This window comes from Scyliorhinus torazame, chromosome 2, assembly GCF_047496885.1.
Source record: "Scyliorhinus torazame isolate Kashiwa2021f chromosome 2, sScyTor2.1, whole genome shotgun sequence".
Classification (NCBI taxonomy): Eukaryota; Metazoa; Chordata; class Chondrichthyes; order Carcharhiniformes; family Scyliorhinidae; genus Scyliorhinus; species Scyliorhinus torazame.
The window spans coordinates 2,449,372-2,464,371 of NC_092708.1; the positions used below are offsets into that span (position 1 = coordinate 2,449,372).

Genomic DNA, 15,000 nt, shown 5'->3' on the forward strand with positions numbered 1-15,000 from the left:
TCTCACACACACACACACCCACACACACGCTCTCTCACACACACACCCACACACTCTCTCTCTCACACACCCACACACTCTCTCTCTCTCATACACCCACTCACACTCTCTCTCACACACACCCACTCACACACTCTCAGACACACACCCACACTCTCTCTCACACACACACGCCACACTCTCTCTCACACACCCACACTCTCTCTCACACACACACACCCACACTCTCTCTCTCACACACCCACACACTCTCTCTCTCACACACACACACCCACACTCTCTCTCTCACACACCACCCACACTCTCTCTCTCTCACACACCCACACACTCTCTCTCTCTCATACACCCACTCACACTCTCTCTCTCACACACCACCCACTCACACACTCTCAGACACACACCCACACTCTCTCTCTCTCACACACCCACACACTCTCTCTCTCATACACCCACTCACACTCTCTCTCTCACACACCACCCACTCACACACTCTCAGACACACACCCACACTCTCTCACACACACACACCCACACTCTCTCTCTCACACACACACCCACACACTCTCTCTCTCTCACACACCCACACACTCTCTCTCTCTCATACACCCACTCACACTCTCTCTCTCACACACCACCCACTCACACACTCTCAGACACACACCCACACTCTCTCTCTCACACACCCACTCACACACTCTCAGACACACACCCACACTCTCTCTCACACACACACACCCACACTCTCTCTCTCACACACCACCCACACTCTCTCTCTCTCTCGCACACATGCCACACTCTCTCTCGCACACCCACACACTCTCTCACACACCACCCACACACACTCTCTCACACACACCCACACTCTCTCTCTCACACACACACACCCACACACACTCTCTCACACACACCCACTCACTCTCTCTCTCTCACACACACACTCTCTCTCTCACACACACACACCCACACACACTCTCTCACACACACACACCCACACTCTCTCTCACACACACACACCCACACTCTCTCTCACACACCCACACTCTCTCTCACACACACTCTCTCTCTCACACACACACACCCACACTCTCTCTCACACACACACACCCACACACACACTCTCACACACACACACCCACACTCTCTCTCACACACACACCCACACACACACTCTCACACACACACACACACACTCTCTCTCACACACACACACCCACACACACACTCTCACACACACACACCCACACTCTCTCTCACACACACACACCCACACACTCACACCCACACACTCTCACACACACACACACACACTCTCTCTCAGACACACACACCCACACTCTCTCTCTCAAACACACACGCCACACTCTCTCTCACACACCCACACACTCTCTCTCTCACACACACACACCCACACTCTCTCTCACACACACACACCCACACACTCACACCCACACACTCTCTCTCACACACACACACATACACTCTCTCTCACACACACGCCACACTCTCTCTCACACACACATTCTCTCTCTCTCACACACACACCGACACACTCTCTCACACACACACCCACACTCTCTCTCACACACACACACACCCACACACACGCTCTCTCACACACACACCCACACACTCTCTCTCTCTCACACACCCACTCACACTCTCTCTCACACACACACACACCCACACACACGCTCTCTCACACACACACCCACACACTCTCTCTCTCACACACCCACACACTCTCTCTCTCTCATACACCCACTCACACTCTCTCTCACACACACCCACTCACACACTCTCAGACACACACCCACACTCTCTCTCACACACACACGCCACACTCTCTCTCACACACCCACACTCTCTCTCACACACACACACCCACACTCTCTCTCTCACACACCCACACACTCTCTCTCTCACACACACACACCCACACTCTCTCTCTCACACACCACCCACACTCTCTCTCTCTCACACACCCACACACTCTCTCTCTCTCATACACCCACTCACACTCTCTCTCTCACACACCACCCACTCACACACTCTCAGACACACACCCACACTCTCTCTCTCTCACACACCCACACACTCTCTCTCTCATACACCCACTCACACTCTCTCTCTCACACACCACCCACTCACACACTCTCAGACACACACCCACACTCTCTCACACACACACACCCACACTCTCTCTCTCACACACACACCCACACACTCTCTCTCTCTCACACACCCACACACTCTCTCTCTCTCATACACCCACTCACACTCTCTCTCTCACACACCACCCACTCACACACTCTCAGACACACACCCACACTCTCTCTCTCACACACCCACTCACACACTCTCAGACACACACCCACACTCTCTCTCACACACACACACCCACACTCTCTCTCTCACACACCACCCACACTCTCTCTCTCTCTCGCACACATGCCACACTCTCTCTCGCACACCCACACACTCTCTCACACACCACCCACACACACTCTCTCACACACACCCACACTCTCTCTCTCACACACACACACCCACACACACTCTCTCACACACACCCACTCACTCTCTCTCTCTCACACACACACTCTCTCTCTCACACACACACACCCACACACACTCTCTCACACACACACACCCACACTCTCTCTCACACACACACACCCACACTCTCTCTCACACACCCACACTCTCTCTCACACACACTCTCTCTCTCACACACACACACCCACACTCTCTCTCACACACACACACCCACACACACACTCTCACACACACACACCCACACTCTCTCTCACACACACACACCCACACACACACTCTCACACACACACACACACACTCTCTCTCACACACACACACCCACACACACACTCTCACACACACACACCCACACTCTCTCTCACACACACACACCCACACACTCACACCCACACACTCTCACACACACACACACACACTCTCTCTCAGACACACACACCCACACTCTCTCTCTCAAACACACACGCCACACTCTCTCTCACACACCCACACACTCTCTCTCTCACACACACACACCCACACTCTCTCTCACACACACACACCCACACACTCACACCCACACACTCTCTCTCACACACACACACACTCTCTCTCAGACACACACACCCACACTCTCTCTCTCACACACCACCCACACTCTCTCTCTCTCACACCACCCACACACACTCTCTCACACACACCCACTCACACTCTCTCAGTCACACACCCACACTCTCTCTCTCTCACACCACCCACACACACTCTCTCACACACACCCACTCACACTCTCTCAGTCACACACCCACACTCTCTCTCACACCCACACTCTCTCTCTCTCACACCCACACACACACTCTCTCTCTCTCACACACACACCCACACTCTCTCTCTCACACACCACCCACACACACTCTCTCACACACACCCACTCACACTCTCTCAGTCAACACCCACACTCTCTCTCACACACACACACCCACACACACTCTCTCACACACACCCACTCACTCTCTCTCTCTCTCTCACACACAAACTCTCTCTCTCACACACACACACCCACACACACTCTCTCACACACACACACCCACACTCTCTCTCACACACACACACCCACACTCTCTCTCACACACCCACACTCTCTCTCACACACACACTCTCTCTCACACACACACACCCACACACACACTCTCACACACACACACCCACACTCTCTCTCACACACACACACACCCACACACTCACACCCACACACTCTCTCTCACACACACACTCTCTCTCACACACACACACCCACACACACACTCTCACACACACACACCCACACTCTCTCTCACACACACACACCCACACACACACTCTCACACACACACACCCACACTCTCTCTCACACACACACACCCACACACTCACACCCACACACTCTCACACACACACACACACACTCTCTCTCAGACACACACACCCACACTCTCTCTCTCAAACACACACGCCACACTCTCTCTCACACACCCACACACTCTCTCTCTCACACACACACACCCACACTCTCTCTCACACACACACACCCACACACTCACACCCACACACTCTCTCTCACACACACACACACTCTCTCTCAGACACACACACCCACACTCTCTCTCTCACACACCACCCACACTCTCTCTCTCTCACACCACCCACACACACTCTCTCACACACACCCACTCACACTCTCTCAGTCACACACCCACACTCTCTCTCACACACACACTCTCTCTCTCTCACACCCACACACACACTCTCTCTCTCTCACACACACACCCACACTCTCTCTCTCACACACCACCCACACACACTCTCTCACACACACCCACTCACACTCTCTCAGTCAACACCCACACTCTCTCTCACACACACACTCTCTCTCTCACACACCCACACACTCTCTCTCTCACACACACACACCCACACACTCTCTCTCTCAAACACACACGCCACACTCTCTCTCACACACCCACACACTCTCTCTCTCACACACACACACCCACACTCTCTCTCACACACACACACCCACACACTCACACCCACACACTCTCTCTCACACACACACACACTCTCTCTCAGACACACACACCCACACTCTCTCTCTCACACACCACCCACACTCTCTCTCTCTCACACCACCCACACACACTCTCTCACACACACCCACTCACACTCTCTCAGTCACACACCCACACTCTCTCTCACACACACACACACTCTCTCTCTCTCACACCCACACACACACTCTCTCTCTCTCACACACACACCCACACTCTCTCTCTCACACACCACCCACACACACTCTCTCACACACACCCACTCACACTCTCTCAGTCAACACCCACACTCTCTCTCACACACACACTCTCTCTCTCACACACCCACACACTCTCTCTCTCACACACACACACCCACACACTCTCTCTCTCACACACACAATACAACATTAGGGCCACAAAGGAGGACTTTCTGCCTCTTGGGCCAATACTGAATCTGAAAGTCAAACACAGATTTTGAAGGAAACAACATTGAAACAAAGCTCGCCACGTGCTCTGCCCGCAAATATCTGGAACGTACAGGGAGCTCTGTGAGTAACCTGTACCCTGGAACAATAGTTTACAGCTGGAGTGTTAAACCCCCAGCAGAGAGCACACTGAGCTCAGGGGGCTACTCTGTTTGAAACAGGTCATGCTGAAACTGACAAAGCGCATGGTGCTTACACGGCCTTTTCCAGAGTAAGGTGGCAGCAATGTTCGGCACCATCGGGCCGTCTGACAGGACACCGAGCGGTGGGGCTTATATACTTGAAAGATTTGATTATTTTGTCCAAGATATTGTCGTCCCGGCTTTCCCCGAGTACAAGGAGGGGGAAAACATTCTGGTGCGGCCAGAGAAACCAGGCTGGGAAGGTTTGCAGCTACTTTGAGCAAATTAACTGAATACTGTGAGTTTGGAGATGTCTTCAGCGACACCATTAGAGACAGACTAGTGTTCGGTTAAGAAGTGAAACTATTCAAAAAAGGCTGTTGACAGAAAGCAACTTAATCATAAAGGAGGCTTTAGAATTCACGATCTCTATGGAATTAGCAGCTAACAAAGTCCATTAATTAGGTTTGAGTGCGAGGGCGGCACGGTGGCAGAGTGGTTAGCACTGCTGCCTCACAGCGCCAGGGACCCGGGTTCGATTCCAGCCTCGGGTGACTGTGTGCGGAGTCTGCACGTTCTCCCCGTGTCTGCGCGGGTTTCCTCCCACAAACGTGCAGGTTAGGTGGATTGGCCATGATAAATTGTCACTTAGTGTCCAAAAGGTTAGGTGGGGTTAGGGTGGGGGATTGGGTGTAGGTAGGGTGCTCTTTTGGAGGGCTGGTGCAGACCTGATGGGCCGAATGGCCTCCTTCTGTACCATAGGGATTCTATGATTCCAGAATCCATAAAATGGCGGCTGAGACCCAAACACAGACACAGGTTGGAAATGTGCAAAAACTGAACACGCGGCAGCAGGCCGCTGGCACAAAGGTGCCAAAATGCAGGAATTCTGGTTAAACGGGGTGCGTGGAATGTGTGTGTTGGGGGAGCCCTTTGGATTTCGGCGGCAGCGGTGCGCAGGGGCCCTCTGGGAGGTGAGTACTTACTTTAAAAACCCTTACCTGGTCCCGTGTCTGATCTTCTTTTCTGTTTTATTTGTTTTTATATAAGGCGGGAACCGGAAGTTCGACCCGCGGACCTCTGGGAAGTCCCCCCCCCCCCCCCCCCCAACCAATAAATTCTGGTGGAGAGGAAACCCGAGACACTACACGTGTAGTGTCTCCCACCCGCCCTCTTCCTCAAACCTAATAATAAAACCCATTGGTGTGAGGTAAGTGCCATATTATATTATTATATTATTAGCATTGTGCAGGTCAAGGTTCGGAGGTGGAGGAGCAGTCTCTGTCAGCGAGAGAACCTGAGAACATCTCAGACACTCAGAAGGTAAGAAGGTAAGTAAGTGATTTTTACTTATTTTTACTTTTATACCTTTTTCAAATTGTGTGTGTCGGGGGGAAACTGAAGTGACATCACAGAAAAGCTGTGGCCTGAGTGGCTGGTTGGGAATCTACCCTAAAGTTAAAAAAAATTTGAGTATTTGGTAACTAATTAAACATAATAACTTAATTATAATTTAGAGTGATATCTAAGCCAGAGATTGGAGAGTATTATATTTAGCTTTCGCATTTCTATTAGAAATCTAGTGCTAGGAAACAGATAGTTGACAGTAACTTTGAAATTTTAAAAAATATATTTTTTTAAAAAGACTAATTTTAATTTTAATTAATTGACGCAATGTCAGTTAGAGGGGTGCTGTGCTCTGACTGTGAGATGTGGCAGGTGCGGGAGGCTTCCAGCGTCCCGGATGGCTTCATCTGCAGAAAGTGCACCCAACTGGAGCTCCTCACAGACCGCATGGTTCGGTTGGAGCAGCAATTGGATGCACTTAGGAGCATGCAGGTGGCGGAAAGCGTCATAGATCGAAGTTATGTAAATGTGGTCACACCCAAGGTGCAGGCAGAGAAATGGGTGACCACCTGAAAGGGCAGGCAGTCAGTGCAGAAATCCCCTGTGGTTGTCCCCCTCTCGAACAGATATACCCCTTCGGATACTGTCGGGGGGGATAGCCTATCAGGGGAAAACAGCAGCAGCCAGAGCAGTGGCACCACGGTTGGCTCTGATGTTCAGAAGGGAGGGTCAAAGCGCAGAACGGGTAGAGGGCATCCTGAAGGGAGAGGGCAAACAGGCAGAGGTCGTTGTACATATTGGTACTAACGACATAGGCAGGAAGGGGCATGAGGTCCTGCAGCAGGAGTTCAGGGAGCTAGGCAGAAAGTTAAAAGACAGGACCTCGAGGGTTGTAATCTCGGGACTACTCCCTGTGCCACGTGCCAGTGAGGCTAGAAATAGGAAGATAGAGCAGATAAACACGTGGCTAAACAGCTGGTGTAGGAGGGAGGGTTTCCATTATCTGGACCACTGGGAGCTCTTCCGGGGCAGGTGTGACCTATATAAGGACGGGTTGCATCTAAACCGGAGAGGCATAAATATCCTGGCCGCGAGGTTTGCTAGTGTCACACGGGATTGTTTAAACTAGTATGGCAGGGGGGTGGGCATGGGAGCAATAGGTCAGAAGGTGAGAGCATTGAGGGAGAAATAGGGAATAGGCAGAGCAGAGCAGACGGGGAGAAGTTGCTGAACACAGCGGGTCTGGTGGCCTGAAGTGCATATGTTTTAATGCAAGGAGCATTACGGGTAAGGCAGATGAACTTAGAGCTTGGATTAATACTTGGAACTATGATGTTGTTGCCATTACAGAGACCTGGTTGAGGGAAGGGCAGGATTGGCAGCTAAACGTTCCAGGATTTAGATGTTTCAGGCGGGATAGAGGGGGATGTAAAAGGGGAGGCGGAGTTGCGCTACTTGTTCGGGAGAATATCACAGCTGTACTGCGAGAGGACACCTCAGAGGGCAGTGAGGCTATATGGGTAGAGATCAGGAATAAGAAGGGTGCAGTCACAATGTTGGGGGTATACTACAGGCCTCCCAACAGCCAGCGGGAGATAGAGGAGCAGATAGGTAGACAGATTTTGGAAAAGAGTAAAAACAACAGGGTTGTGGTGATGGGAGACTTCAACTTCCCCAACATTGACTGGGACTCACTTAGTGCCAGGGGCTTAGACGGGGCGGAGTTTGTTAGGAGCATCCAGGAGGGCTTCTTAAAACAATATGTAGACAGTCCAACGAGGGAAGGGGCGGTACTGGACCTGGTATTGGGGAATGAGCCCGGCCAGGTGGTAGATGTTTCAGTAGGGGAGCATTTCGGTAACAGTGACCACAATTCAGTAAGTTTTAAAGTACTGGTGGACAAGGATAAGAGTGGTCCGAGGATGAATGTGCTAAATTGGGGGAAGGCTAATTATAACAATATTAGGCGGGAACTGAAGAACATAGATTGGGGGCGGATGTTTGAGGGCAAATCAACATCTGACATGTGGGAGGCTTTCAAGTGGCAGTTGAAAGGAATACAGGACCGGCATGTTCCTGTGAGGAAGAAAGATAAATACGGCAATTTTCGGGAACCTTGGATGACGAGTGATATTGTAGGCCTCGTCAAAAAGAAAAAGGAGGCATTTGTCAGGGCTAAAAGGCTGGGAACAGACAAAGCCTGCGTGGAATATAAGGAAAGTAGGAAGGAACTTAAGCAAGGAGGGCTAGAAGGGGTCACGAAAAGTCATTGGCAAATAGGGTTAAGGAAAATCCCAAGGCTTTTTACACGTACATAAAAAGCAAGAGGGTAGCCAGGGAAAGGGTTGGCCACTGAAGGATAGGCAAGGGAATCTATGTGTGGAGCCAGAGGAAATGGGCGAGGTACTAAATGAATACTTTGCATCAGTATTCACCAAAGAGAAGGAATTGGTAGATGTTTAGTCTGGAGAAGGGGGTGTAGATAGACTGGGTCACATTGTGATCCAAAAAGACGAGGTGTTGGGTGTCTTAAAAAATATTAAGGTAGATAAGTCCCCAGGGCCTGATGGGACCTACCCCAGAATACTGAAGGAGGCTGGAGAGGTAATTGCTGAGGCCTTGACAGAAATCTTTGGATCCTCGCTGTCTTCAGGGGATGTCCCGGAGGACTGGAGAATAGCCAATGTTGTTCCTCTGTTTAAGAAGGGTAGCAAGAATAATCCCGGGAACTACAGGCCGGTGAGCCTTACTTCAGTGATAGGGAAATTACTGGAGAGAATTCTTCGAGACAGGATCTACTCCCATTTGGAAGCAAATGGACGTATTAGTGAGAGGCAGCACGGTTTTGTGAAGGGGAGGTCGTGTCTCACTAACTTGATAGAGTTTTTCGAGGAGGTCACTAAGATGATTGATGCAGGTAGGGCAGTAGATGTTGTCTATATGGACTTCAGTAAGGCCTTTGACAAGGTCCCTCATGGTAGACTAGTACAAAAGGTGAAGTCACACGGGATCAGGGGTGAGCTGGCAAGGTGGATACAGAACTGGCTAGGCCATAGAAGACAGAGAGTAGCAATGGAGGGATGCTTTTCTAATTGGAGGGCTGTGACCAGTGGTGTTCCACAGGGATCAGTGCTGGGACCTTTGCTCTTTGTAGTATATATAAATGATTTGGAGGAAAATGTAACTGGTCTGATTAGTAAGTTTGCAGACGATACAAAGGTTGGTGGAATTGCGGATAGCGATGAGGACTGTCGGAGGATACAGCAGGATTTAGATTGTCTGGAGACTTGGGCGGAGAGATGGCAGATGGAGTTTAATCCGGACAAATGTGAGGTAATGCATTTTGGAAGGTCTAATGCAGGTAGGGAATATACAGTGAATGGTAGAACCCTCAAGAGTATTGAAAGTCAAAGAGATCAAGGAGTACAGGTCCACAGGTCATTGAAAGGGGCAACACAGGTGGAGAAGGTAGTCAAGAAGGCATACGGCATGCTTGCCTTCATTGGCCGGGGCATTGAGTATAAGAATTGGCAAGTCATGTTGCAGCTGTATAGAACCTTAGTTAGGCCACACTTGGAGTATAGTGTTCAATTCTGGTCGCCACACTACCAGAAGGATGTGGAGGCTTTAGAGAGGGTGCAGAAGAGATTTACCAGAATGTTGCCTGGTATGGAGGGGATTAGCTATGAGGAGCGGTTGAATAAACTCGGTTTGTTCTCACTGGAACGAAGGAGGTTGAGGGGAGACCTGATAGAGGTATACAAAATTATGAGGGGCATAGACAGAGTGGATAGTCAGAGGCTTTTCCCCAGGGTAGAGGGGTCAATTACTAGGGGGCATAGGTTTAAGGTGAGAGGGGCAAGGTTTAGAGTAGATGTACGAGGCAAGTTTTTTACGCAGAGGGTAGTGGGTGCCTGGAACTCGCTACCGGAGGAGGTGGTGGAAGCAGGGACGATAGTGACATTTAAGGGGCATCTTGACAAATATATGAATAGGATGGGAATAGAAGGATACGGACCCAGGAAGTGTAGAAGATTGTAGTTTAGTCGGGCAGCATGGTCGGCACGGGCTTGGAGGGCCGAAGGGCCTGTTCCTGTGCTGTACATTTCTTTGATCTTTGTTCTTTGGAAAAAGCAACAAATTCCAAACAAGAAGCAGAAAAAGCAAGAAGCAGGTGTATTAATGGAAAGCAGAGTGGAGGGAATAGGATCCACATGACACCAAGAGGGTGCCGTGAAGGAGCAGGGTCAGTCAGACGATGCCCTGGCCTCGAACGCGCTGGCCACTGCAGGCACAATGAACCATTACTGACTCACTCCCTTACTGGACACAGCTGGTGAAAATGGAGGCGGGCACTGGGGTAGCCGTTTCAGAAACTGTTTACCAAGAGAAACTATGACATGTATCCCTAAAACCCTCAAAGATTTCACTTAAAACCTACACTGGGGAAGTAGTGCTGTTGAGGGGCCGCATCGATGTAAATGTGCAGATAACTGGACAGGCTGCAGAGTTGTCCCTGCACATTGTTAGAGGCCGCTATCCAATCCTAATGGGAGAACCTGGCTGGAGAGAATCGAGCTAAACCGGGGCGAGGTGAACCTCATGACATGAGGTCATAACTCCCAATGACTTTAAAGAAACGTGTCATAGTCTTTAATGGAGAGCTGGGAAGCATGAAATTGATCTCAGCCAAGCTAAAGATTAAGGTAGAAAGCCAAGCAAGCTGTTTAAAGGCTGGTTAGGGCCATACACCATCAGGCCCACGGTCAAGGCAGAATTAGAGAGGCTGGACGAACCCCGTTTATGCGATTGGGCGACACCGACAGTACCTGTGATGAAGAAAGATGGTTTGGTACGCCTATGTGGCGATTATAAAGTCACTGTCAATCCGGTACCGTGTGCAGAGCAGTATATCTGCCTTTAAATCGATGATGTATTTGCTGGGATGGCTGGAGGCCTCAGTAACATTGACCTTAGTCAAGCTCATCTCCCGATTAACAAGGATCCAGATTCACAACAATATTTGGCGATTGTGACATTCTACGGTCTATTCAGATATAAAACACCTCCATTTGGCATCACGTGTTGTTCCAACGTGCCACAGATCAAATTCTGAGTGGACGAGATGGAGCCCAGTGCTACTTAGATGATATCTTACTTACTGGAAAGAATAAGGAAGAGCATCTTCAAAATTTAGATGCTACACCCAGAGACTAGAGGAACATGGAAGGATAATTCTGAATTCTTCAAATTGTCGAAAGAGGGACGCGTATGGGATTTGCACAAATCACCTTCAAAAGTAAAAGCCATTAACCGAGACACCTGTGCCTTGCAACGTGAATCAACCACGATCGTTTTGGTCTTATTAAACTATTACAAAATGTTTGTCACTAATCCAGCAGCTATTCGAAAGCCTTTACACAACTTATTGTGTCAAACCAAGAAATGGGAATGGTGGATCGATGTGAGACCTTCGTACAAGCTGAAGAGGCAGTACTAAAGTCAGATCCTGACACACTTTGATCCAAAGTTACCCTTTCTCCTGGCTTGGGGTGCATCACCTGATGGGGTGGGAGCTGGAGTTTCCCAAGTATTCCCAATGGTGAAGAGGGGCCAATGCTGTGTGGATCAAGGTCCTTGAACAAAGCAGGAATGAACTCTGCACAGACAGTGAAGGAAACCTCAGGCATCATTTATTCCCAATATCCATATGGACAGAAATTTACTAACGGACCATCAATCACTGACAGCGACACGTGAAGGTTACGTGAAGGTTTGTCTGCGTTTGCTTGTTCAATTTCAAAGAGAAATAAAATGAGGCTTACAGCTGGCAAAGATCATAAATGAAGAAAGCAAAGTTATTAAGTTTATTTTTACCTAAAAATGGTGACCATGAAGACAATATGAAAGATTTTTATATTCTGGGAAGGTACTCCCAATGAAAGTTAAGGAGCTGGATTCTCCGTTTCGGAGACTCAGTGCGAAGGATCGGTGGCGCTTTATGCAAAAGAAATTGGCGGCGCCACCTCGCCGATCCTGCGACCGGCTCCCACGATATAAACGGCTGGAGAATAGCCGGCTCTGTGGCCGCACCGAGCAGGGTGACGACCTGCAGCGGTGGCGTTATAAAACATGGCGCCGGCCATGCACGGACCCAGCCTGACAGATAGTGCTCCCCAGGCCTCCCCCGCCCCCCGGCCAGCGGCACGGCTCCCGCCCGACTGGCAGCCACCACGGGTTCCCGACCGCTGAGACCACACATCCCCCACACCCGTCGGGGACGGAACATCGGGGGACGCACTGAGGCCGTCCCAACAACGTGCGGCGCACGATGCGGTGACGCCATTTCGAGGGGAGAGAGCAGACAAAACCTGCGCCAAACAGGCGCCGCCCCCCATTTCGGCGTCAAAAGGGATTCTCCGCCCGAGTGCCGATTACGAAATTGGTGTCGGGAATGATGAATCCCAGCGAAGAACAATTGATTTAAAGATGAAAGAGAAAAAATATATTTAAAGCAAGATTGGAAAGTGAGAGGAGGAGTGATGCAATATCCTGCCGGGGGGGGGGGGGGGGGGTGATGCAATAATCCTGCCGTCTGTTCAGTGCTGGGACAGACCTGTACAGTAAGCAGCCTCCAGCCGCCCCTAGAGGAGCGTCCGTCTCTTCCAGAGAGCATGGGGTTTGTTACATGTCTTGGATTCTACTGTCGAGTAAGGAGCGAAAGGCCCCTGCGAAATACTTCCCATAGCAACAGCATTGCAGTATTGCAGAATTTTCTACAGATTAAGAATCCCTCGGGAGTGCTGTCTGGAAATGGGTGTTTATTTGTGAGTCTAATTAAGTGGAAATCTTTTGGGAAAGGTTTGTAAGACTTAAGTTTAACTGTGTAAATAAAATCTTGCAAGTTTAAGTTTACTTCTGTGAAGAAATGTTACAATTTAAATATTTTGTCATGTGAGAGTACCTTTAAGAAATGGGTGTTTATCAGTGATGTCAGAGTGTGGGTGGAGCTTGGCTGTCTCTCAGCTTTTTACTTTCATTTTGGGCTGGTTGCTGTCGGGTGTGTTTGTTTTGTTTTCAGTGTTGGAGCTGAAGCCAGACAGAGCAGGTGTACAGTTGATCTCTCAGCCACGAAAAGACTATCTCTTGATCATTTGGTGAATTCAGAATTATAAATGTTCTCAGTAGTGAATATAAACCTAATGTGCTTCTGTTAAAAGGTGTTTCTTTTGTCTTCTGGATGTTGTTTGGGAAGTTACTAAGGATTACTTAGTGTTGTATTCTTTGGGGGTTGTATTTGAATTAATGGTTGCTAAGATGTTCACTGTATGTTTTAAAAAGGTTAACTTGAGTTCATAGAATAAACATTGTTTTGCTTTAAAAAATACTTTTCCATTTCTGCTGTCCCACACCTGTAGAGTGGGCCGTGCGCTCCCCATACCACAATCTAGTAAAAGTTGTGGGTCAGGTGAACTCCATGATACACTTTGGGATTCTCTAAACCCTGGCCCATAACAATTTAAAATCCCAAAAAGTAATATTAGAATGTTCACTCCTGACTTTAGTGCATACACCTTCTTGGTGTGAGGGTCCTTCCTGTTTATTCCTTTATTTCACCATTATCATTTTTGGTCCATGGATGATTAATGGACATGTGTCTTTACGTTCAGCAGCAGAGAGAATGAGGAATTTAGAAGTTATCGGAGAGAACACTGTTAGTCTTTGCCAGTTTGAACAGGAGCTTCAGACTTTTCGGCACCAGAGAGAGAGATGGGGTGGGACTCGGTCTGATTGATTTTCTGGTGGCCAGTGAATTGGGCAAAAGGCTGTACTCTGCCCGGTTACAGGTGGTGATTGGATCCCATTACAGTGGGATGGTTTTTCGAGACCGGAAGGAGCAGTTGAGTCCGAGACACACTCACACCTGCTTTCTCTCCCTCTCCAGAAAAGCTGTGAATGATGTAACCCTGAAGCTGCGGAGAGCCATAATGAATCTACAGTAAAACCTCAGATTCTAAAATCAATCTGAAACAAGGATTTGTTTTTTTCCTTTTACTCGTTTCTTCCCCTGTGTGTGTGAGTGAGTGTGTGTGGTGTGTGGTGTGTGGTGTGTGTGGTGTGTGTGGTGTGTGGTGTGTGGTGTGTGGGGTGTGGTGTGTGGTGTGTGGTGTGTGGTGTGTGGTGTGTGGGGTGTGGTGTGTGGTGTGTGGTGTGTGGTGTGTGGGGTGTGGGGTGTGGGGTGTGGGGTGTGGGGTGTGGGGTGTGGGGTGTGTGGTGTGTGGTGTGTGTTAGTGTGTGTTAGTGTGTGTTAGTGTGTGTTAGTGTGTGTTAGTGTGTGTTAGTGTGTGTTAGTGTGTGTTAGTGTGTGTTAGTGTGTGTGTGTGTGTGTGTCAGTGTGTCAGTGTGTCAGTGTGTCAGTGTGTCAGTGTGTCAGTGTGTCAGTGTGTG

General features: G+C 49.5%; 1 protein-coding gene across 1 annotated transcript in view; it reads right to left on the bottom strand.

Annotated features, from left to right (window-relative positions):
• Positions 1-11,736, bottom strand: part of LOC140385683 (beta-galactosidase-like) — a 42,511-nt gene extending 30,775 nt beyond the window's left edge. Inside the window, exon 1 of the mRNA XM_072468088.1 lies at positions 11,715-11,736. Within this exon, the coding sequence (XP_072324189.1) occupies positions 11,715-11,736 (22 nt within the window). The remainder of the gene's footprint in view (positions 1-11,714) is intronic.
• Between the last annotated feature and the right edge of the window lie 3,264 nt (positions 11,737-15,000).